Source organism: Peromyscus leucopus, chromosome 9 (genome assembly GCF_004664715.2).
Source record: "Peromyscus leucopus breed LL Stock chromosome 9, UCI_PerLeu_2.1, whole genome shotgun sequence".
NCBI lineage: Eukaryota > Metazoa > Chordata > Mammalia > Rodentia > Cricetidae > Peromyscus > Peromyscus leucopus.
The window spans coordinates 73,057,413-73,081,375 of NC_051070.1; the positions used below are offsets into that span (position 1 = coordinate 73,057,413).

The 23,963-nt window shown below is 44.4% G+C and overlaps 1 protein-coding gene across 1 annotated transcript; it reads right to left on the reverse strand.

Moving 5' to 3' along the window:
• Positions 1-1,463: 1,463 nt before the first annotated feature.
• On the reverse strand, positions 1,464-13,684 carry Parp2 (poly(ADP-ribose) polymerase 2). Its single transcript, XM_028873543.2, has 16 exons — positions 13,581-13,684; positions 11,301-11,447; positions 10,941-11,011; positions 9,894-9,944; positions 7,474-7,570; positions 7,033-7,108; positions 6,216-6,318; positions 5,310-5,469; positions 4,938-5,076; positions 3,639-3,702; positions 3,424-3,558; positions 3,076-3,203; positions 2,818-2,917; positions 2,173-2,271; positions 1,842-1,966; positions 1,464-1,740 (listed from the first exon to the last, which is right to left on the reverse strand). The coding sequence occupies exons 1-16, from the start codon at positions 13,621-13,623 to the stop codon at positions 1,581-1,583; spliced, it is 1,698 nt and encodes a 565-aa protein (XP_028729376.1). The 5' UTR covers positions 13,624-13,684; the 3' UTR covers positions 1,464-1,580.
• Between the last annotated feature and the right edge of the window lie 10,279 nt (positions 13,685-23,963).

Sequence of the window (23,963 nt, forward strand, 5' to 3'; positions counted from 1 at the left end):
ATATACATATATATACACACATTTTTACATATAATTATATATATGTAAATATAAATATATATAATTATATATATATTTGGGGGGTTCAAGACAGGGTTTCTCTGTGTAGCTTTGGAACCTGTCCTGGAATTTGCTCTGTAGACCAGGCTAGCTTTGAACTCAGAGATCCACCAAGTCTGGGATTTATGGCGTGCACCACCACCGCCTGGCCATATTTTATTTTTTTAAGGAGACTTACAGTGGCTTACAGGCTATAGTCTAGTAGTTTAACAATGGCTATCTCCCAATGGAAAGGCCAAGAATCTGGAGGTCGTTCATTCCACGAGGCTGGATATTTTAGACTGTTTCAATCTGGTGCTGGAGTCCTAGGAAATGCCTAGAATGTTCCTGGTCTTCAGTCTGCATTGGAGTTCCAAAGACCAATCAAAGAATGCCTCAGTCACAGGATAGATGAACTTGCCGGGAAGTGCAAGAGCAAGCAGGCCAAAGTCAAAGCTTCCTTCTTCCAGGCCTTTCCATGCAGCTGTGTAGTTGGAATTTTCTTTGGGCGACTTGCCAGCTCCCAAATAATGACATGGAGACTTCTTATTAATTATGAAAGCTCAGCCTTTAGCTTAGGCTTGTCCCACTAGCTCTTATGACTTAACCTGTTTCTCTTCATCTACATTTTGCCTTGGGGCTTTTTACCTTTAATTCTGTATGTCCTGCTTTCCTGCTTCCTCCATGTCTGTCTAGCTGGCGGGCCCCTGGAATCAGGTGTCTTAGGCATGCAAGGCAAACAAATGTAACACATCTTTACATAGTTAAACTAATGACCCCCAACAGGGTTGCCACCAGATGCTGTAGCCCCACTCTAGGGGAGCTTTTTCCATCCCAGATGATCCAGTCAAGAAAATCCCTCATAGGCATGCCCAGCTGCTTGGGTTGATTACAGGTATAGTTAAGCTGATTTACCAAGATCAGCCATCATAGGGCCCTGTAACGCTAGCTCCCTCTGCTGGCATCTGCACTCACGTGCACATAACCACACAGACACTTCAGAAATATGCACATAGTTAAAAACAAATCTAAAAAACAGAGTGTGGCTGCACATATCTGTAATCCCAAAATTTTGGGGTGCAAAGGACTGAACTGCTGGCCATCAGCCTCTCTCCAGATAAGAGCCTTTGTCTCAAGAAGACAGTGTGGCAAGCTGTGGTGGTGAACGACTTTAAAATGAGCACTCTAGAGGCAGCGGCAGGCGGATCCAAGTTGGAGGCTAGCCTGGTCTATAGAGTAAGTTCCAGGACAGCCAAGGCTACACAGAGAAACTCTGTCTCAAAAAACCAACCAAACAAACAAACAAGGGGATAGTATGAAGAGTGCTAGAGTATACTCCAATGACCTTCCTCTGGCCTCTGTGTGTGCACACAAGCATGCACACCACACACGAAGAATAAGTGTTTGGAGAAGTAAAGCCCAAAGAAGCCAGAGATAGGTTTTTATTATTTTATCAAACAAAATATCAAAAAGTTAAAAAACATAATATTGCTTGATTCTTGTTTGAAGACTGTATCCTCTCTTGCTTATTTGATCAACATTCACCACAGCTGCAGAAAATTAAATTGAATCTTTAGAAGGTATCGCATATGGACTTGGTTGGGGCTGTAGACAATAAACTCATTGTAGTTGAGGGTATACCCCTCTGGATTGAGAATTCCTGTGTCACTTGCTGGTCCTAAGGGCACTGTACTTCCATTCCTGCCAAATGGAAGAAAATGTGTCAACATTAGCTGAAATAGACAAGTAATTCTTAACAATTTGAAAGAAGTCTTCCAGCAGCCCTAGCACTGGGTACTTACAGGGTGACGAAGTGGGCAGGGTTGGGAGCCATCTTTCCAAGCCCCTTGGTGCTATGCTTGCCCTGAAGCAAGCCTTCGGCCTTAGGATTGGCCTCCAGTAGCTCATTACACTGACCTAGAGCTACCTGCAAAGCAAAAGATCCGTGAATACCTATTTTTAGTTCAGAAGTAGGTGATTCCAAAGCCAACCAGAACATCTGGATTTGTATTTTACTCCTTACTTTAGCAAAAGAATCTAATGCAATGGAAATCCCATTCCAGGTGTACCTCTTGAATCCAAAGTCAAGTTTTCTCAGTGAACTAGAGATCATAGCTGTGTTCGCTGACTTACCTCTGAGAGAAGAAGCAGTCCTGTGTTGTTCAGGCGAGAGGCAAAGCAATAATTGGCACTCTTGGAAGACATGTCAGCAAAATAGATTCCTTTCCCAAACTGAAATATATCAACAAAAATGGAGATCAGCTGTCTAATCCATTATATGAGAAGGTCCTGGCATGGTGGTCCAAGCCTTTTACCCCTGGATTCAGGAGGCAGAGGCAGAGGCAGAGGCAGAGGCAGAGGCAGAGGCAGAGGCAGAGGCAGAGGCAGAGGCAGGCAGGTCTTTGAGTTTGAGGCCAGCCTGGTCTACATAGCAAGCTCCAAAACACCCAAGGTCAACGTGAAACTCTCTATGAGGAAGAAGACTCATCATTGACCATCAGGTTCTGTTCTCATAAACACAACATGGTTCCTTCCCCACTGCCCTTTCTTACTCAGTTCAAGAGACAACAAAATAGCCACGGATCTCTGCCTTTAAATTCTAAGAGACATATCTCTTTTAAAGAAAGAGGGACACAGGAAAGACGTGGTTATCAGTGAGCTGTTTTAACTCCTTCAGAGGAGTACCACCTAATCCTAATCTGGGTTGGGGGACCGACCAAGATCATCATTGTATCTTTCTCTCCTTTGGGTTCCTTCTAGAGTTCAGTCTCTACTTACCATATAACCTGTGATGGGAGCCTCAGGTGGGGCAACTCGAAGCCCATGGCTCAGGATCCCCACCCAGTTACTCAGCCTGGAACCGTGCCAGAGTAGCATCCTAAAAAGACCCATTATTCTACTCCATTGTTCTCCTGAAAACAATGGTCACAGATACAAATAACAAACAAACAAAGCAGCTGTCCCTGCCACCCTCCCAGCTCCTTCACTACACTTCAGACAAGGAAATGTCTACTCGAGCCAGAGCTGGACTCAGACCTGTTAGGAAGGTCCTTTCTGAAGACTTCTTTTTCCCCTTCCTTCTCTACTTCAAAAACATCCAGCAAGGTCATAGTATAGTCCTTGTGTGTAGGAGCATGGGTAGACTGTAGGTACTGAGAAATCACCTGTGGAAAAGAAGGAACAGCAAATGCAGACCCTGTAAGAGACTGGACTGAACTGAAGGATGCAGGGCTTCTATTCTAAGTTAGCAGAACTTTCTGCCCCCAATAGCCTCACAATGCAGTTATAAAGAGTTCTGACTCCCAAGTTCCTGGTTAACACAGGGATGGGAAGGATGGGCTTTACTGGGGTAAGAACGTGAAAATAAATGACTGTTGGTCTTACTTTGAACTCGTAGCTTTCATGGTCCAGAGGACGCAATGCACAATGGAGGTTTCTATAGTGCTGGTCCAGGGGGTGTTCTGAGCTTTGGCACTCCGACTTCACCAGTTTCAGGGCAATTTCAATGTCTCCCAGTGCCTAAGAAGACGAGACCAAGAATCAACGTGGAGGAACGTAGGCCAAGAGTCAGCAAACTCCCCAGCACACTCCCAGCTCACCTCTAGCAGCTGTACTTTCTCCGACAGTTCTTTCTCTGTCCGGATCACTGGAGGGACAGAGAGTCTAAGGACAGAGGTACAACTGCTGTGAGTTATCTGCTTTGTGGCTAGAGGGTACATGACAAAAAAACAGGTCCTTTGGAAAACTAGTGTTCGTCTTACTAAAAAGAAAAGAAAAAAGCTGGGCCTGGTGGCACACACCTTTAATCTCGGCACTCAGGAGGCAGAGGTAGGAGGATCTCTGTGGGACTGAAGCCAGCCATAGTGAGTTCCAGGGCTACATAGACCTTGTCTCAAAAAACAAAAAAAGGAAAAAAAAAATAGGATTTCCTGTCTGGAAGAGAAAGGCATGTGAAAAGACTTCAAAGCCCAAATATACAAAGGGATATTAAATGCACATTCTAAGTTGGATAAAACATCCATTTAGATTTCCATGTTCAGGACAGAGTTGAAATTCTTTCATAGGATCCTTTTTCAAAGTAAGCTACACTGACGTCAACAAGGAAGTCTGGACACAATCCAGAACAGGTAAACCTTTTGACCATTCGGGGCTATTTTGAGGTCATGGAATTCACAGAAAGCAATAGAGGAAATGGGAACAATGAAAACCAGAATGAAGAATGAACTGGGCGAGGATACAGTTCAGAGGGAAAGTGCTTGGGTAACATGTACAAGACCCTAGGTTCAATCCCAAGCACCACACACACACACACACACACACACACACACACACACACACACACACACACACACAGACACACACACACACACACACACACACACACACACACAAATAGGCATCAGAAATGGAAATCTGAAGGAGTTAAAAAAATAGGGATCGGTAATGTGTTCTATCCATTTAATATTAATCATTTGGTTTCAGAAAAGTGGTATTTATGTGGGTGTAGTCATCTTAAAAGAATGGAAGGAGGTATGATTTGCAAGGTGTTTTACTTAGTGGCTAGATACATTCTTTTCTTTTTGCAGGGCTGGGGGACCCACTCTCTCTTGAGTTGGTTAACTTTCACTTGGTCAGAAATATAGTTCTAATAAAGTTAGGAAAATTATGTCCCATATTTCTTTTATTTTGAAAATTTTCTTGAGACAGGATCCAGGCTGGCTGCTCTCTGCCTCCTGAGTGCTGACTTCCCATATTCTAAGCTAGCTACAAATCATATTGGACCCAATTTAAGGTGACAATCTCCTTAAGAATAAAAGATTAAGAGGACCAGAGCTGCTGCGGTTGCTTAAGGAATAAAGTGAGTAGAAGAACAAAGTAAAGAAACACCATGACCTTACCCGAAGTCATGTGGGATCCTGGTGTAGAACTCATTGCATGCTTCAAGAAGAGCTCGCCCATGCTGGCCGGTCCGAATACAATCCTCAATCTTCTTGAGAGACTGGTACCCGGCCTTGATCTGCATCACTGTCAGCTTTCCTGGAGGCCCAGTCAGAGATCAGACTCCAAACCAGGGTCCTATCCCTATAGACTACATATCCCTGCCCAATTAAAACTCAATTTTCCAAACAGTATCATTCTCTCAAACCCTCACTCCAGATCCCGCTGCCTCACTCAGTACTTTCAGTAATCCTTATGTAGTGATGTGCCTGCTCATTAAAGGAACTAGGAAATAAATACGCAGGGCTGAAGAACAGAGTCTGAAGTCCTACCGAGTGGGGCTTTCTTGGTGTCATACTTCATTTCTATCATCATCTCCTCCATTGTCTGCACGTTACAGATCAACTTTATCAGCTCCTGGACTCGAAGATCCAGCTGTGACTCTGGCTTCACAGTGTCAAGGGGCTCCTCTTGCTTTGTTTTATCTTCATCCTGTAGCAAAATAAACACAGCTTCTAATATCTGTAGGGTGAATTTGAGCCCCATAGGGAGCAGGTCTACAGTGATCCTTGGTGTGTTTGCACACTGGTACGTTCTATTAGAAATCTAGTTAGATGAGCCAATGTGGTTTCCACCCCAACTTGTTGGAGCTCCCTCACAGTGAAGTACTCAGAGTAAGAACAAATGGCCCTTCCAACAGAGTACGCAAACACAGCTCTTATGCCATAAACCTTCTGATCACATTAACACAGAAAGCTTCTAAATTTTCAGATCTATGAGTTTTTAGGAAAGTTCTCAGCATGCTGGAAACCTTAGTTTGTCAAAATTCTTCTCCTTTCTTTCTTTTTGTGATTCTCAGTTTTGAACCCAGGGCCTCATGCATGCTGGGAAGCATTTATTGTTGACCTGCACCTCCAGCCCTCGATCTTGTCACAGTGGTGCAAAAGTGAAGCCTGCTTTAGTTTCTCAGTTTGGTTATTTATCGGTCTTCTCTTGGTCTGTAACACTGACCTTCTGGAAGCAGGACCTCGGGTTTCCTAAGTATTCTAGTACACAACAGAGAAGACTACGTCTTATGACTATGGACACAACAGAAAGGCATATTCTGGTCCTTTGAGATCAAAACCAAGGGAAAAGCAGTGACTCCTAATATCCCAGCCTGTTCTGGACTTGCACTGGTCCCCATCACCTGGCTAGACCCACTTACTTAGAAGACACCTTCTGTAGAGTCAGCTTACCTGCACACTGGCAGTATAGTCCATCTGCAACATGTCGTATTTTCCAGGCACTTTCTCAAAGTTCTCACGGTCCTCCCAATTGTTTTTGGTTTTGTCAAGGAATCTGTGGAGGCCAAGGAGGTGGGGAAACCATACAAATTAAGGTCCACTGCCAGAGGGAGGCAGTGTTCCGTAGTGTGAAGTGTAAATTAGGACACTGAATGAACAGAACTGGAACAAAGGAATCAAGCAAAATTGGAAACAAAGGCTTCCCAAAGGTCCCAAAACACAGAAGCTATGGATATGTGAAATAAAAGGTAGACAACCAATGCTTTTTCCCAGAAAGAAACATGTATCTAGACTCTAGAAAGTCTGCTCTCAAAATCACCAGGAGAAGCTGAAAGCTCCAAGTGGACAGTCTCAGCCTCTGGTGTTTCTAATTTCTTAGAGTTGCTTGCTGTGCTTAAAATATTCTAGATCCTTCTAGTCAGTTTCAAGGATCTAGGTTGATTTAATCAATGACTAAAGAAACAATTTAGCCGGGTGGTGGTGGCGCACACCTTTAATCCCAGCACTCGGGAGGCAGAGCCAGGCAGATCTCTGTGAGTTCGAGGCCAGCCTGGGCTACAGAGTGAGATCCAGGACAGCCGCCAAAACTACACAGAGAAACCCTGTCTCGAAACCTCCCCCTCAAAAAAAAAGAAACTATTTAATGTTCTAATCATAGGGTGTCAGAATAGAAAGGAATTAACATTTAGGCTCAATTATCCTTACATGAAACTCTTCAACGAGAGAGATCCAAGAAGGGTATGTTTTTTAACTAATTTTTAGCACTTACTTTTTCTGAAATATTTCCTTTGCTTTGCTGAGGTCACCAGAACAAGCCACCAAGCTGTGCTGCCCCGTTTTCCCAACTGCAAAGTAAAGGCCAAACACAGGATGGTTCCGTGCCCTAGACCCCAAATATAGCTCTCCAGCTGTGACAAGCCATCTCTCTAAGGTCTCTCTGCTTATTGTGTGACCAACAGGCAGGAAAAGGAGACGGGACAGGTGCAAGGGCTTAGGCAACAGATCACACTGATACAGGGTACCACTGAGTGTCCCAGCCGATAAGCAGTAACGTCAGCCCAATGGAGGGCGTCTTCTCAGCCTCACAAAGCTTCCTAACGACGATGCCTGCCACTTCCCAACCTCAAAAGCCCAACTGGTTCCCGACCCTTCACAGACTTCTGTGTTTCTGAATGGCTATCAAACAATCCATCATAAAGCCTTGCTTTACCTCGGCCCCACCTCATCCAAACACTGAAGTTCTTCTGGGCATCATCTTCTAAGAGCTGAATAAGATAGTACTTGTTGTTGTTGAACTGCAGATTGGTCTGAGATAAGTGGGAGAAGAACAGCATAAAAGGAGAGTTTTACTACTGGAAGTCACATAAACCAATGCGGTTTCCTTGGTTATAACTGCCCAGTAATTATAATTGCCATAATGAAAAGCATAGTATGATGGAAACAAACAGATCCTGGAAGAATAAGGATATAAACTGGAACTTAATGACTAATTCTTGGAAATTAAAAGTGTGATCTTGGAAGCTTCCTGAAACCTCTATCCAACCCCCACACTCTACATTAATGGGATCCTCCTGAAAGCTCCCTCCATAGATATGTTTTTCACTCTACATTATTTTTTAAGACAGGGTCTCCTGCCGAACCTGGAGCTCACTGGCAAGCCCCATGCATCCGCCTGTCTCTAGCCTCCCTTGTGCTAGGATTACAGGAATGCATCAGTGTACCCAGCTTTTTACTAAGGTGCTGGGGAGCTGAACTCTGGTCCTCAGGCTTATACTCCAAGTATTACTGACTCAGTTAGTTCCCCAGACCGGCTTATAATAGTTTAGGAATAAGTAATAAAAAGAAATACTAGCTAGCTGTTAAAATTATCTCTATTGGATCAATAAATTGAAGTATGTGGCTGGTGAGAAAGTTCAGTCAGTAAAGTACTAGCTAAACAAACATAAGACCCTGAGTTCAATCCCTAAGCTCCATGTTAAAAAAAAAAAAAAAACCCTTAGCATGGTAACTCACACTGGAATCTCAGCACTAGGTTGGCAGAGACAGGGGGATTCCTGGAGCCTGCTTGTTGGCCAGTCAGTGTAGCAGTGTAGTCTATTAAGTGAGCTACAGGTTAGCAAGAGAACTTTCCTCAAGAAGAAAGAGAGAGAGAGAGAGAGAGAGAGAGAGAGAGAGAGAGAGAGAGAGAGAGAAACTAGTCAATGGCGGCACCTGGGAACAACATCTGAAATTGACCTTTGGCCTCTACGTGCAAGCATACATGTGCACTCATGAGAGTACCCACCCATGTATAGACAGACACACAAAGGTAAATAAATTCAAGTATGAGTCATCTCCAGGAAATAAATGAACAGAGCAAATATCAAAACGTGTGTGTGTGTGTGTGTGTGTGTGTGTGTGTGTGTGTGTGTGTGTGAGAGAGAGAGAGAGAGAGAGAGAGAGAGAGAGAGAGAGAGAGAGAGAGCGAGCAAATAAACAGAAAGACTGGTTAGGGATGTAGCTCGGTGGTAGAGCCTTGTTTGGCAAGCACAAGGCACTGGGCTTGGTCTCTCAAACTGGGGAAAAAAGGAAAAGAAACAGAAACTGGTAGCGCATACTCGTAGTTCTAACACTCAGGAGGCTGAGGTAGTAGGATTACTGTCCAGTCTGAGGCCAGCCTGCTCTACAGAGTGACTGCTGGGCTGGTAAGGGCAGCTAAGCAACACACACACACACACACACACACACACACACACACACACACACACGCGTGCGCGCGCGGCGAGGGGTGGGCTTAGGGTTAGTAGGATGGAGAACTGATTAAACAAAGTTGTCTTCTGACCTCCACACATATCATATGCTGTGGTATGTGTGCCTTCTCCCATCATGTGTTCACAGTAATAATACATTTTTTAGTTAAACAAAAAAATGAACTGCACAATTTTAAAATGTCAGGATGAACTGGGTGAGATAGCTATGCCCCTGAAATCTCAGTCCTACAGACATTGAAACAGAACTGCAAGTTCAAGGCTGCCCGGGCTACACAGTAACAACCTGTCACACACACACACACACAAAAAAATCAACAACAAATGTTGGTGGAACACCTCGCTCGCCTAGCATACATAAAACCCTGAGTTTGATCCCAATACTACATAAAACCAAATGTAGTGGTGCATGTCTGAAATGCTAACACTTGAAAGACGAAGGTAAAATGATCAGGGGTTGAAGGTCATCCTAGACTATATACCTAGCCTAGGCTTTGTCAGAGTCTGCCTCCAAAAAACAAAACAAACAAAAAAACACACATACAGAAAACCCTACAAAACAAATAAAAAGTCTTCAACAGTGGCAAAAAGCAGAATGTAATAATCATAAAGCCAATTTCAATTTTGGAAAAATGTGAGCAGTTTATATTACAAAGATGTTCTGATAGCCTGGGCTAGTAAGAGGGTTCAATGGGTAAAGGCACTTTCTGCCAAGCCCTGTGGGCTGAGTTAAATCACAGGGCCCCTCATGGTAGAAGGAGAGAACTGACTCTTTCAAGTTGTCCTCTGATCTCCACACACATACACACAGATTAAACAAAGAACTGTAATTTAAAAATGATAATAAAGGAATCCCCACAGTCAGAATGACTTATGCTCTTACTTGATTTAGCATGACGTCATAGACATCGTCTCCTTCACAATACACATGAGCCTGGGAAGAGAGGAAATGAACCGCATCAATGTACTCAGTCCTGAGAGCAAAGGGAGACCCTATTCATTTCTTTAATGCTTTAAGGTTTATTGTCCAGCACATCCAACATCTGTCTTCCAGGGAGAGAAATGGAAATGTATGTTCTATACACAGCCTATCACTATTAAAGTTAAAACATACAAATTCTTCTAATTAACTCAAAATAACTCAAAATAAACCTGCTTTTTTGTTTGTTTGTTTTTTTGAGACAGGGTTTCTCTGTGTAGTTTTGGTGCCTTTCCTGGATCTCACTCTGTAGACCAGGCTGGCCTCGAACTCACAGAGATCCGCCTGCCTCTGCCTCCTGAGTGCTGGGATTAAAGGCGTGCGCCACTGCCGCACGGCAAGAAACCTGCTTATAAGTAGGCTCTCTTCTAGATCCTTCTGATCCTTTCCCCCTTCATTAGTAACTTATGCCATTCCAGACAGTTTCTCATCAAACCACACCGTCCTCCCTTAACGATCGTAACATTTCCTGGGTGAGAAAGGGAATGAGCTGTGGAAAGCTGATGGCAACCCCTAGGGTAATTATGTTAATATTCTGTGAATTTCTTAAATTTTTAAAAATTAATTTTAAAATTCATTCTTTTTTTAATGCATGAGTCTTTTGTCTACATGCATGTATATGCTCCACTTGTATGCCTGGTGCTTGTGGAGGTCGGAAGTGGGCATGAGATCTCCTAGAAATGGAGTTACAGATAGTTGTGAGATGTCATGGGGTGCTAGGAATCAAACCCACATGAAGGTCCTCTTGAAGAACATGTTCTTAAGCACTGGGCCATCTCTCCAGGCCCAATTCTGCTCATGTGAAACCCCACCCCCCCACTTCCCAACTCTGGAGAAAATGAATCACTAGCAGTATTTTAGAAAGTACTTTTAAAATGAACACCAGCAACATTCTAGATAGGAATCATACATAATACCAGAAGAACTCCGCTTTCTGTCCAGATGCTTTACCTTTCCCACCTTGGCTGTACACTCTGGGTCCACAGGAGCTTTGCCCTTTAACAGCAAGGCCTTCACCGAGTCTGAGGGAACAGAGATATGCACTGTCAATACTTACGTGAGAATCAAAGGAGCTGTCGTGGTTAGAAAGCTGTCATGTTTAACTTGGCCCTTCCTGAGCAATCAGGGTCTTCTGCCTAATTCAACTCAAATGTATGAAAAGAAAGATTGGACGAAGCAGACTGGTACTCCCAAATGCCCAAATGATAGAGGGATTAATTATATCTTCAAAGAGGGAAGGAAGAAATATCATCCCACTCTTTGAGAGACCCGCGAGCTGGCCCATGCCTCCCTGGCCTGTGACCTTGTGACCTGGCTTGCCGTTTGTCCCGTCTGCATCCTTTCCTGCAGCCTCGGGCACCTTCCTCTGGCCTGTGCGCATCTTCTTGCCAGCGGGAGAGTCCTCTGCTGCTTTGTTGCCATTATTAACTCTCTTGGCTTCATTTAGCCCTACAGAAGCTAAGGGCGAGAACAATAAGCAAAGAATTACTACACTACAAAGATCATCTAAGACTGAAGCAAAATAAAAATACAGGAAAAACTAGGGGGACGTGGAAAGGGCAGGGAGCCCCTCATCCCAGAGTCTGGCTGAATCCCCTCTGCAGCTGAGAAGCAAGAATTCCAGCACAATTAACAGGTGAAAGTTGCTGACACAGATATTCAAATACTTTTATGTTAAAATGACAATGAATCAGACTTAAGGCATAACCAATTTGGTAATGGGGCTGGACTCATTTCTCTCCCGTTCTATGGGAATCTTAAACATACCACAAACATTGTTTACATGAAGATAACCTAACCTCCTGTAAACACCTCAGGAAATGTGATCTCATTTAAATTCTTTAACAACTCTTTGAAGAGTCAAAAATCACAAATTTTGCATATGTCTATTATAAGGAAGGGTGATTCTTAGAGAAGCCCACACCTGTGTTCTGTGGTGTCTTTCTTCTAAAACATTTCCTTTCTTTTAACCCTTGTGCTTAAAATGTATGTTAATATCTCTTTTAATAAACTCCCAACTCTTGGTTCATCTTGCATATTGTGAAATTCCTTTCTACCTTGAAGCCAAGAGTACTAGGTTTGCCTGAGTGAAGGTCTCGGAAAAAAACTAAGGTTGTGGCCAGGAACAGCAGAGTTGTGTCTCTGCCCTTGAATCTGCTGACAAACCTTAAAAAACAAACAAAAGGGTTATTATTTTATTTTTATGTGTATGGGTATTTTGTCTACAAATATGTATGTGCACCATATGAATGTATGGTACACCTGAATGTATGGAGGTCAGAAGAGGGCATAAAATCTGGTAAAGTGGCTATGACCAGCCATATGGGTGTTTGGGATAGAACCCAGGTTCTCTGCAAGAGCCACAAGTGCTTTTAAGCACAAGCCAGCTCTCTAGCCTCCTGATCATTTTTTTCTTTTTTTACTTTGAGACAGGGTCTCTCTACATAGCCCTGGCTGTCCTGGAACTCACTTTGTAGACTAGGCTGGCCTAGAACTTACAAAGATCCTCCTACCTCTGCCCCTCCCAAGTGCTGGGATTAAAGGAATGGGCCAACACACCCACTGCTCTGACAAATTCTTCTGAATTTAAAGGAGGCTGGAGAGATGGATCAGTGGTGAAGAGGTTCCCCTACTCTTCCAGAGGATTTGGGTTCAAGTCCCAGCTCTCACATGGTGGGGCACAATTCTCAGTAACCCCAGTTCCAGGGTATCCAATGCCCCCTTCTGGCCTCCAGGCACACACTTGGTGTACATACACACATACATACAGACAGACAAAATACACGTACAGATTAAATAATTTTTTTTTTTCCGAGACAGGGTTTCTCTGTGTAGTTTTGGAGCCTGTCCTGGAACTCACCTTGAACTCACAGAGATCCGCCTGGCTCTGCCTCCCAAGTGCTGGGATTAAAGGCGTGTACCACCACCGCCCGGCACTTAAATAATTTTTTAAATAAATAATTTAAGATGTTCTTTTGAAAGTTACAAATGCCACACCACTCACTTCTCTTGAGACAAACTGAGCAACCCTTCCTAAATTGCTGTCCTGACCATATATTAATACGACAGGATAAAATAAATTTACAGAGATGTTTAAAGTTCATTACTCGTGACGTGGGCCTTGGGTCTTCCACACTTTACTTCAAATTAGATCACGTGATCATGCTCTACAGTCTGGACCAGCTTACGGCCAGCTTTGCTTCAGAACCTTGGAGTTCGCTGTACCTGAGCTGTCCAAAACGTACAACTGAGTCCACAGCAATAGTATCTAACTTAATAGGGTACAGTTAGGAACTCAGTATACAGTGCACAGCCAACAATTCCAAGATCCGAATTTTTACTTTCTGAAATCGGATGTCTCTTAGAAAGGTTGACGTAAGAAGTTAATCACTTTACGTTTATCCTTTTGCAGTGCCAGACTCCATAACGGGAGATCTTTTCACTGAATGACGTTAGTTATTAACAGTACGTGGCAGTCACGCTTGCTGTTCCGGGTCCACACGCCTCTCTGGGTTGAACTGGACCGTGAACAAGTGAGCTGTTCCCTCTGACTGTGGCCCCAGCGTGTCCGCCCGCGGACAGGGTTCTCACCTCGCCTCCCGCAGCCGGACCTCCGCCGCCGCCCCGGCGCCATGGCGCTCGAGTCCTGACGTCATCACCCCCAGCCCAGCCGGGATATGCGGGCTTCTTCTCCGGAGCGGGAGGCGGGCATAAAGGCGCATGCAAATCAAGACCGCCGCGCCGTGCTTTGTGGGAAACCACCGTCACTGTAACAGGCGTCCCGCTTCCGAGGCTTATTAAGCTCGCCGGCCACCGCTTTGCGGCGGGCGGGGGAAGCTCATCAGCGGGGCCACGCGCTGAGTGCTCGTCACTCCCCGGCCCCTGGGAAGGTCTGAGACTGGGGCCTCCCGCGGCCCTAACCGGGCTCTCCCCGAGCGGGGAGGTGAGTTCCCAGAGAGCAGGGCTCCACGCGTGGGCAAGACTGGGCAGGAGAGGCCCCGAGTGGGCGGATGCCTCCCTCGCCGGAGCTTGGAACAGACTCACGGCCAGCTAGAGCGAGTTCAATGGCTGAGGTGAGGTACCTCGCGGACCTCATAACCCAATTCAGACTACTCTCCCCCGCCTTTTTGGGACTTTTACATCTTAAGTGACGGTGCTAAGACTGTGCACCGTTCTTCTCTGACCAAGTTTGAGAGCTGCACAGATCTGTGGATTAAAACATAAATATCTAGAATAGAGTTGGATAACATAACCCTTTTGCAAAACATATGTTCTCCCCCTTTTGCTGGATTATTGGCATATATTTTAGCCATTTGTTTAGCAAAAATAGACGTAGCTCATATCCTCATGTATGTAGCTTGCAATTGGGAATATCCTGTAATATATACTATAATATAAATATATTATATATGTAATTACAAAAGCAAAAGTGAACCTGTAGCTGGAACAAGTACTCAGGAAAAGCTTGTAGTATCATAGAAAACCACAATAGAAGAGCAGGCTAGGGAATTCCTCACCAGAGCAAACGAGCCGAGTCGAGCCAAGAACACGTGGAGGAACACTGAGTCAGGAGACGCATTTGAGAGGGGAGTGGAATAGACCTCATAGCAAGCCAGACTTTCCTTACCAAGGTCGGAAGCGGTGACTAATATTCAGAAACAAAAATTTTGATCATAGTCTCCCATCTCCTCCCAGATTCTTCCCACCTCCCCACCCATCCAACTCCATGCCTTCTTGCTCTTGACTTAAAAAACAGGCAATTAAAAGATAAATAAAAAACACAAGTGACATGTACACCTGCTACCGACACACACACAAACCCCAAAACAAATTAAAAAAAAAAAAAAAAAAAAAGCTGGGTGTGGTGGTGAATGCCTTTAATCCTGGACGCTGGAGGAAGAGGCATGCCTGTCTCTGAGTTAAGGCTAGCCTGGTCTACAGCGTGAATTCCAGGACACCCAGCGAAACAGAGAAGCCCTCTTGGAAAACAAAACAAAAGAATAAAGACATAAATAAAGGGGGAGGGAGGGTTGGCTGGAGAGATGGCTCAGCGGTTAAGAGCACTGGCTACTCTTTCCAGAGGACCCGGGTTTGGTTCCCAGCAACCACATGGTGGCTCACAACTGTCTGTTAACTCCAGTTCCAAGGGATCTGATGCCCTCACACAGACACAGATGCAGGCAAAACACCAATGTACATAAAATAAGCAAAAAGTTTAAAAAATAAATAAAAAGCACAAACATATACACGCAGAGACACACACCAAAACAAACCCCACACAAACACAAAGTAGGACAAGCGGGCGGTGGTGGCGCAGGCCTTTAATCCCAGCTCGACTGTCTCAAGGGGGGCGGGGCGTAACAAAACCACAGAGTTAGAAACCATAACATACAAGCAAAAGACCAGTAAAGTGAAAAGGGGCCAAACAGTATGAGACAAACAATCTCCAAAGTGACCACGGATTTGTTTTGTGTTGGACCTCTCCTGCTGGGTATAGGGCCTGCCCTTACATGTGGTTAATTATAAACCCTGTAAGACTCTGTTAGAGAAAACTGATGTTGCTCTGTAAGCAGCAGGTGTCAATTGAGGATATCCTCTTGGTTAGAGGTGGGGGCTTGTGTCCGGAGATGGCACCCCACCTGGCTTGGACATGTGCAGGCCCTGTGCATCCTGCCATGTGAGTTAGGTTTATGTCTTTGGTGTCTTCCATCGCCACTGGCTTTTATGATTTTTCTGTTTCCTTTTCCATGTAGTTCCCTGAACGCTGCTGAGGGGAGGAGTTTGATAAAGACATCCCATTTAGGACTGAGTGTTCCAAAGTCTCTCTGTACATTGTCCAGTTGTGGGGTTCTATATTAGTTCCCATCGACTGCAGGAAGAAGCATCTCTTCCTCAGGGTAGAATGCCATTAGGAGTCATTTTATTCCTTTTGGAAAACAATAGTATTTGGTTTTCTCCTAGGTCCTAGGTCTGGTCTCAGGTTCTTGACCACCTGAGCAGTATTAGGCATGGGTTCTACCCCAAGCAGTGGCCCTTAAATCCACCCAGACAATGGTGGGTTACTCCAACATCTTGTGCATCACTATCACACCAGCATATCATACAAGTAGATCACTATTGGAGACCGAAGGGTTTGCAGCTGGCTTGCTTACCTCTCTCCTCTGGTAGTGAGAGACTAGGAGCTAGACTCACTATGAGGCAGAAAGAGAGGGAGAGGGGCCATGGCTAGATAATAAATGTGGCAATTTTTCAAGAATGGCCAGCTTCTTCTTTACTCTCCTGGCTTGAGACAAAAGCCTGGCACCTGCAAACAAGTGCTCTGTAGGCTTTTGTTTCCCACCAGTAGCTCCCATGAGGATGGGCTGGCATAGTGAGTTCAAGGCCTGGTCCAGACATGCCGCACAGCAATTCTGGGCCAACTAACCACCCTAGCTTTCTTCAAACTGACCAACCCTAAATTAGGGGAAGAAAACTCTTCAAAGGATTTAAAACTCCCTTTCCTAGAGCAGAGATTGTATTTTTGGCTTTCCAAGGCCCCCCCCCCCTTTGCAGAGGGTCTTCTCCTCTGTGTGTCTGCTGCATATGTGTGTTTCCTCACCCCCAATAAACACCTTTCTTCAATTGCGGGTTCTGTCTGCGGTGCTTGAGATTTCTCTGCTGCTACCTGTTATACTTTTTGTTGTTGTTGTAGTTATAGGTTTTCTTGCCTTTTGATTTTTTAACTGGCAGAGAAAAGTGAACCTGACCAAGACCTTAAGACTGTATCATTTCAAGACCCCTAAACTGTATCAGTAGTGTGCAGAGTACCTTCCAGTACCATGAAAAGTGGTCAGTAGGGATGAAGGCTCTAGCTAGGCACTAGTTTGACGCCTCCATATTCAATGAGATATGTACGTATCATTTTTAGCAATAGGGTCTTACCATCAGTTTGCAGAGAGCAACCAATATCTTGGCAATAGACTTAGTTGTTTGGGGGTTTCCATGGAGCCCCTTTGGCCAACAACTCAGTTGCTGCAGGCCGCAGGAATATATCATAAGAACTCAGCTGGTTATGGCAAAGTCACTGCCTGGAGGGATCAGGGAATTCCTCCAGAGGAAGCCAAATCCCAAGGAGTTTTTGGTGTTACTTGGCTTGTTATATATCAGCTGTCTTCTGTTATGAAAATCATGTGTGCCTTCAGAGTTTTCCCAATTGATTTTTCCCTAAGGAGGGCTAACAGTGTGGACTGATCACTCTCTGGACAGACACATCCCAGGTATTTGGAGAACTGCCTCAGGAAAGGCTTTCTCTGGAATCAGATATCTCCCTTGGCCACTTTCAAGGACTAGCAGTAATAACAGTCCACATGCAAGTCTCCTAATTTAAGACAAATTCCACAAGGAGACACTGCCTAGGTCAGGTGGATGTTCAGTAATAGCTTTACATAATTTAGCTCAGACCCTCCTTTCTTACGGCCTTACTAACTTTATAGACCTCTAACTCCTTATCTAACCACTTCTAGGAATATTTGGATAACCTTCTGCACTGACAGCTATGCTCAGCCAGAACCCCAGTTCTAGCCTCCCTGTAATTATCATCATTGGCAGCATCTGGCCAGGTCCATCCCCAGATGGAGGAAAGTACCTTATCAGAGATACCTCTGTACTCTCTAAGTACAGATTTAAGCATCCGGGCTACTTGTTTGAGAAGGCCTGGCCGATGTGCCAATTAAGCTTTACTTCCTCCTTTCCCAAACCTTACCTCTAGTTCCAGATCTCCCTTTAACTATCACCAAAGGCATCTAGCTGTACACAGGTTGCCTAGCGACTGAGCACACTTTCCCCCACCTTGCAGAAAAACGGCAGATAGCTTGGACAGATAGGAGCCACAGGAAAAAAGAAGACAGTATTATTTTCTCCCATTGACCTAGCAACTTATAGATTCTTAACATTTTCTACCAATCATGTTTAAGATTATAGTTGAGCACATAAGATCCCTCTTCTTAGATATTACCTGAATTTAGCCTTTAGTTAATTCATTTACCCATTGGACACTTCCCTTTGGGGTTGCAAATGATAATTAACGGTTATTGCCTCCCTATATGATTCTTATCACCCCTCCATTTGACCCTGGAAGCCTGGTTTTGCACTACTAAGGGAATACTGCTTGTAAGTGTATATATACCAGGACTCCCAGGGCACAGGAGGACAGAGAAGAAAAAAGAGTATGGAAGAACTAGACGGATAAGAACTTGAGAGGAACAAACTGAGATGGGGAAGAACAAGTTGAGGAAGAACAAGATGGGGAGAGAGGAGATGGGAGAGGAGATAATATGGGAAGGAACAAGATGGATGAGAACCTAGAAGGGGCAGAACTAGATGAAGGAATTAAGATAGAACCTAGAGGGGACCGCAGACAAGTGTAGAGAGAAATCAGGCTAAAAATGAGCTAAATATGAGAGCAGAATATAAGCTTGTAACTGACACAGAATAATAAAGTATATGGACTATGGAGTTTTGTGTACATAGATTCATTTCTTCTCATCAAAGATTAATTATCAGCTGGTTGTAGATTCTTCCCAGACCCTGGGAGGGGACTATTGAGGGGCTGGACCCCCATAGTCCTCGATACTCAGTTCCATGTAACCCATTCCTGGCACTGGAGGCTTCTCTTGGTGGTGAGAGGTGTTTAGTTGGGGCTTTATCACCCCTATTATTTGGCAACTGCATTTAGATTTCTTTCATACATGTATATATTTTAAGAAGCGTCTACAGTAGGTTTCCATATGACCCTTAGTTTCTTGTCCGTCCCCCCCCCCCCCCCCCCCCCCCCCCCCGTATTCCCTCCTTCCATTCCCCTCCCATTAAATCCTCTTGTGCCAGTCTCCTGTTTCTCCACCTATACATTCTGTTTTTCTTTCCTTAGGGATCCTCCCCTCCCCTAGTCCCTTACTCCATACCTAACCTCTGTGGTTATATGGATTGTAGCATGCCTATTGAAAGCTCAGAAGCTAACTTCCATGCTGGCTGGTGGTGCAGGCCTTTAATCCCAGGACTCTGGAGGAGAGGCAGGTGAATTATCTGAGTTTGAGGCCAGCCTGGGCTACAAAAGCTAACATCCACATATAAGAAAAGACACATTACAAATTTGTGTTTTTAGGTCTGGGTTACTTCACTCTGGATGATTTTTTCCCCCAAGTTCCATCCATTTACCTGTGAATTTCATAATTATTTCTCCTCCTCCTTCTCCTTTCCAGGGTTTCTCTGTGTAGCCCTCGTTTTTTCCTGGAACTCACTCTGTAGACCAGGCCTCAAACTCAGGGATCCACCTGCCTCTTCTTCCCAAGTGCTGGGATGAAAGGTATGTGCCACCATACCTGGCTCCTAATTTTTTTAACAGATGAATAAAATTCTATTGTATACTCCCCCTTGAATCCATTCATCTTTTGATGGACATCTAGGCTGCTTCTAATTCCTGGCTATTAAAAACAGAGCTGCAGGGGCTGGAGAGATGGCTCAGAGGTTAAGAGCACTGGCTGCTTTTCCAGAGGTCCTGAGTTCAATTCCTAGCAACCACATGGTGGCTCACAACCATCTGTAATGAGATCTGGCGCCCTCTTCTGGAGTGCAGGCATATACGCAGGCAGAACACTGTATCTGTAATAAATAAATAAATAAAAAAGAACAGAGCTGCAATGAAGATGGATGAGCAAGTGTCTCTACAGTAGGATGAAGCATCCTTTGGGTATATGCTCAAGAGTAATATAGCTAGGTCTTGAGGTAGATCAATTCCCAGCTTCCCGAGGAAACACTACACTGATTTCCAGAGTGGCTGTGCAAGCTGGCACTCCCACCAACAACAGATGAATGTTTTCCTTTCCCCTCATCCTTGCTAGTATATCATTTGTCTTATTAAACTTGGCTGATTCTGACTGGGGTAAGATGAAATCTTAAAGAAGCTCTGATTTACATTTTCCTGATGACTAATGATGTTGAACATTTTATTTTTAGGTGAATCTTAGCCACTTGTGTTTCATTTTTTGAGAATTCTTTATTTAGATCTGTACTCCATTTTTGATTGGGTTTTTTTGTTTTCTTGATGTCTAGTTTTTTTTTTTTTTTGAGTTTTTAGTGTATTTTAGGTATTAATCCTCGATTGGATGTGTAATTAGTAAAGTTCTTTTCCCATTCTGTAGCTTGGTGCTTTATTGGAATGATGGTGTCCGGTTGCTATACGAGACAGCATGTAAATAACGCTTTCATCAAGGGCAAACCTAACATCAAGGGCACCTGTGATTCAGTTAATCCTCCCTCAATAATTTTAAGTTGGGGGAATGGAGGCTAAAATGTGGACAAGTATTCAAATTTTACTTTCAAGGAGAAACACTAAACCACCCGTTAATAAATGTTAATCATAGTTCGCTAGCTTGAAGATCAACGTGAATGCAACTTCTAACTTGGATGGTTATAAACTGCTTATAATTGGTCCTATGACCGTGCCTAAGTTAACCGTGTTGAGGTGGCAAAGGGCAGGTTAACTCAGGATGGAAATTGGATTAGAAGGGAATAGACCCATGTGAACAAGGACATGCCCAAATCCCTTCAATTTTCCTGTGTGTGCTTGTGTTTGGTGCTCTCACCAAGAAAGAAATTTGGTGTAGGAGTGCAATCTTAAAACAGAGTTGAGTTGCCGCCCCGCAGCACCTTCTAAGGTCGGGGGCGGGGGGGGGGGGGGGGAAGGGCGCTCCTTGAACTCAGCCAATCAGACTCGGAGGCACATTACTTAGGTCGCTTTCCCTCCTTGAACTTTCTCTGCCTCTCGCTTTGGGTGGGCTGGTGAGTGCGCAAGCAATGTGGGTCTCTGGTTTTCAATTTCTCTTTCTTTTGAGCGGTCTACCCAGGGGCCAGGCATTTCTTTCAGGCCGGCGCTGAAGTCTGTGAGTTCAGAGGAGATTTATTTCTGTTTTGGGAAGTTAGGGGCCGGCAGCGAGGTGGACTACTACCTGGCTTGTCTCCACGTGGGCTTTGGCAGTCTTGGGTTTGCCGGCTGTTCCCGAGACCTGGTGAGCCAGAAACAGCAGATTCTGCCGCATGCACAGAGGGCCTGAATCTCGAGACATCCTCGGCTTCGTTTTTACTTCTTAGGCACCGTTATGAACCCGGCGCTGTTCTGCTAATGTCCTCGAGCGATCCCAGGAGAATGAGTTCAGCCCGTGTTTTAGTTTTCTGGTGAATGTCTGGGGGCCACGGCCGTGGCGGATTTGAGAAACCTTTTTGAAGTGTTTGCTGTAATATTTGCCGAGAGCATGTATGAGACTAGATAGCAAACTCCGAGGACAGGTAACTTAATTAGCCCTATGAAGGCTCACCATGTAAAGAGCGTAAGACACATTGAGAAGGATCAGAGGTCTCAGCTTAGTGCAAGCCAATATTCGAATTGTAGCGCCGCGGTCTGTTCTGATACTGCTCTGGTGTTATCGGAGGATAGTGTGAGCCATTCTGGGCATCCTTTTTGAAGATCGAACAAAAATATGAAGTCTAGCCCTTAGTTGGTGTATAGTAAATCGCAACTACCTTGTAAAGGTTAAGATGTGAATTTACAATACATATCGTGGATATTTTTTCTTATGAAAAATCTTTTTTCTTTTTTGTTTTTTCTAATGACCTCGAGTGTGATCTCGCCAGACTCGCAGTTTGTTTTGCTACTAGTCTGAATATAAAATTGGTTATTTTTTTTTTTAAGGATTTTTTTTTTCTTTTCCTAGACAAGGCTTAGCTCTGTGTAGCTCTGGCTGTCCTGGAACTCACTGTGTAGACCAGGCTGACCTCAAACTCACAAAGATCCTCCTGCCTCTTGCCTTCCCAGTGCTGGGACAAGGCATGCGCCACTACGGCCTGCCTCGCTTAAGAATTTATTTTTAATTATGTATGTACGTGTGTGTGTGTGTGTGTGTGTGTGTGTGTGTATGTGTGTGTGTGTAGGGGGAGGTATATGCAGACAGTATGCAGGTGTCCTCCGAGCCAGAAGAGGGGTTTTGTCCCTGGAGCTGGAGTTAACCCACAGCAGTGAGCTACCCAACATGGGTGCTGGGAATTGAACTCAGATCCTCTGCCAGAGTGGTAAGCGTTCTTCACTGCTGCTCCATCTCTGTAGCCCTGCTTAGTTGATTTCAAGTTTTGAGACGGGGTTTCACGGAGCTCTTGCTGTCCTGGAACTTGCTATGTAGACCAGGGCGGCCTCAACCCACAGAGATCCACTATGACTCTTGTCTCCTGAGTGCTGTGGTCAGAGGTGTGTGGCATCAATCACACCTGGCCCATGGGTTATTGTTATAGGCGGAAAATGTGAGAAAGAGAAATCCTAACCGAGCTCATGCACTAATGGGCATTGGTGACTCTGATGTCCTTACACTTGACCTCATTTGTCGTTAAGTCCATAATATCGTGCACCATGCATCTGTGTATGTGTGTCTGCTGCCTCCGGAGTCCAGAGGACATTGGATTTCCTGGAACTGTAGTGACCGATAGTTTTGAGACACCAACCATGTGAGTGCTGGGAACTGAATAGGTTCAGAGTGCACAGTGAGGTTTCTTATCTCTCCCTAGGACTTGTGTATCTTAGGGTGTTGGTTGCACACACAGTAAAGTGTGTACTCCTCCTTTCTGTACATAGCTATGCCCCGTGCTTTTCTCCATGTTGGTAAAGAACGTCCACGTGCCTTGTCACATTCTAATATATGTTCATGCCACAATTTAATAGCTTTTATGGGTAGTTACTTAGATAGCTTGTGATCTTAATATTTCCCCCCAAATGAGTGACTGTGAATAAGCCAGTTGGCATGTGTGGCATGGAGTTGGGCTTTGGTATATTATTTAATAGGATTCTAGATATCTGAGGTCTGGAGAGATGGCTCAGCAGCTAAGAGCTTGTGCTGGAAGAGGATCTGCATTCAGTGCCCAGCTCTTGTGTGGTGTTGTAAAACCACCCATCAGTAACTCCAGTTCCAGGGGATCCAGTGTCCCCTTCTGAACTCTGTGGGGACCAGGAACACACATGCACAGGCCTACATACATGCATGCAGGCAAAACACGCATACACAAATATTTTTAAAAAGGTGTGTGTGTGTGTGTGTGTATAATATCTAGATGTGGATGTTATAGTGCTTCCTATTGTTTTATTCACTTTGTGCACAGTGATGACTTGGAGGCAGTCCTGGTTAACAGTAATGAATTTTCTACCATAGGTAAAGACCATGCTGACAAACTTTATGACTGTCTTTGTTGCCCTGAGTTCAGGTGGGGTGGTGGTGATGGGTTATCTTGTGAGCACATGTAATGTTGGAAAGGGTCGGCAGACTGAGAACAACCATGTGCTTCTTGTATATTTGCAGGGGCAGAAGGGGCATACTTTTCAGAGTTTATTGGAGAACTGATAATTGTGGTGTTATGTTAAACCATATTTTCGTATTAAGGTGGGAAAATTGAAACACTTTTAGACTGTAACCACATAAGAAAGATTTAGGGCATTTTTTCAGGACAGCCAGGGCTTAAATCATGAGACCCTATCTCAAAGAGTAGAGAAGAGGACATCAGGAATTAGAAAGGGTTTAGAGGGTAAGAGCATTTACTCTGCACGCAGGAGGACCAAGCATAAGTTCAAATCCACAAAAGCCAGACATGGCTGCACGTGCCTGTCATCCCAACACAGGGGAATGTGTTAAGTAGGGAATAACAGAAATGGAAAAGCAAATTTGGGTCATTTAATCCTAAAAGGCAACATCTTGGAGCTAGAGGGCCTTTATGAATGACCTTTCCGAATCTTTTTCATGATAACTATTCATTATTAGTGGGTTGACTGATCTTTCACAAGTGATAGAAATAACATCATTTAACTCCATGCCAGCTGCAGTGTAGAGTATATTTATTACCTCATTGATTGTCAAAGAAATTCTTAGTGTGAGGTTGCTTTGTCTTAATAGCTTGTATTTCTGTTTA

What these genes read in the sequence shown, in the direction of transcription:
- Parp2 (XM_028873543.2), bottom strand. Translation starts at nt 13,623, where the DNA reads ATGGCGCCGGGGCGGCGGCGGAGGTCCGGCTGCGGGAGGCGAG. An exon ending in GTACAGCCAAGGTGGGAAAG is followed by an intron (nt 9,945 to 10,940) that starts GTAAAGCATCTG and finishes CTCTCTTCCCAG; the next exon opens with GCTCATGTGTATTGTGAAGG. An exon ending in AGAAAGTACAGCTGCTAGAG is followed by an intron (nt 3,559 to 3,638) that starts GTGAGCTGGGAG and finishes TCGTCTTCTTAG; the next exon opens with GCACTGGGAGACATTGAAAT.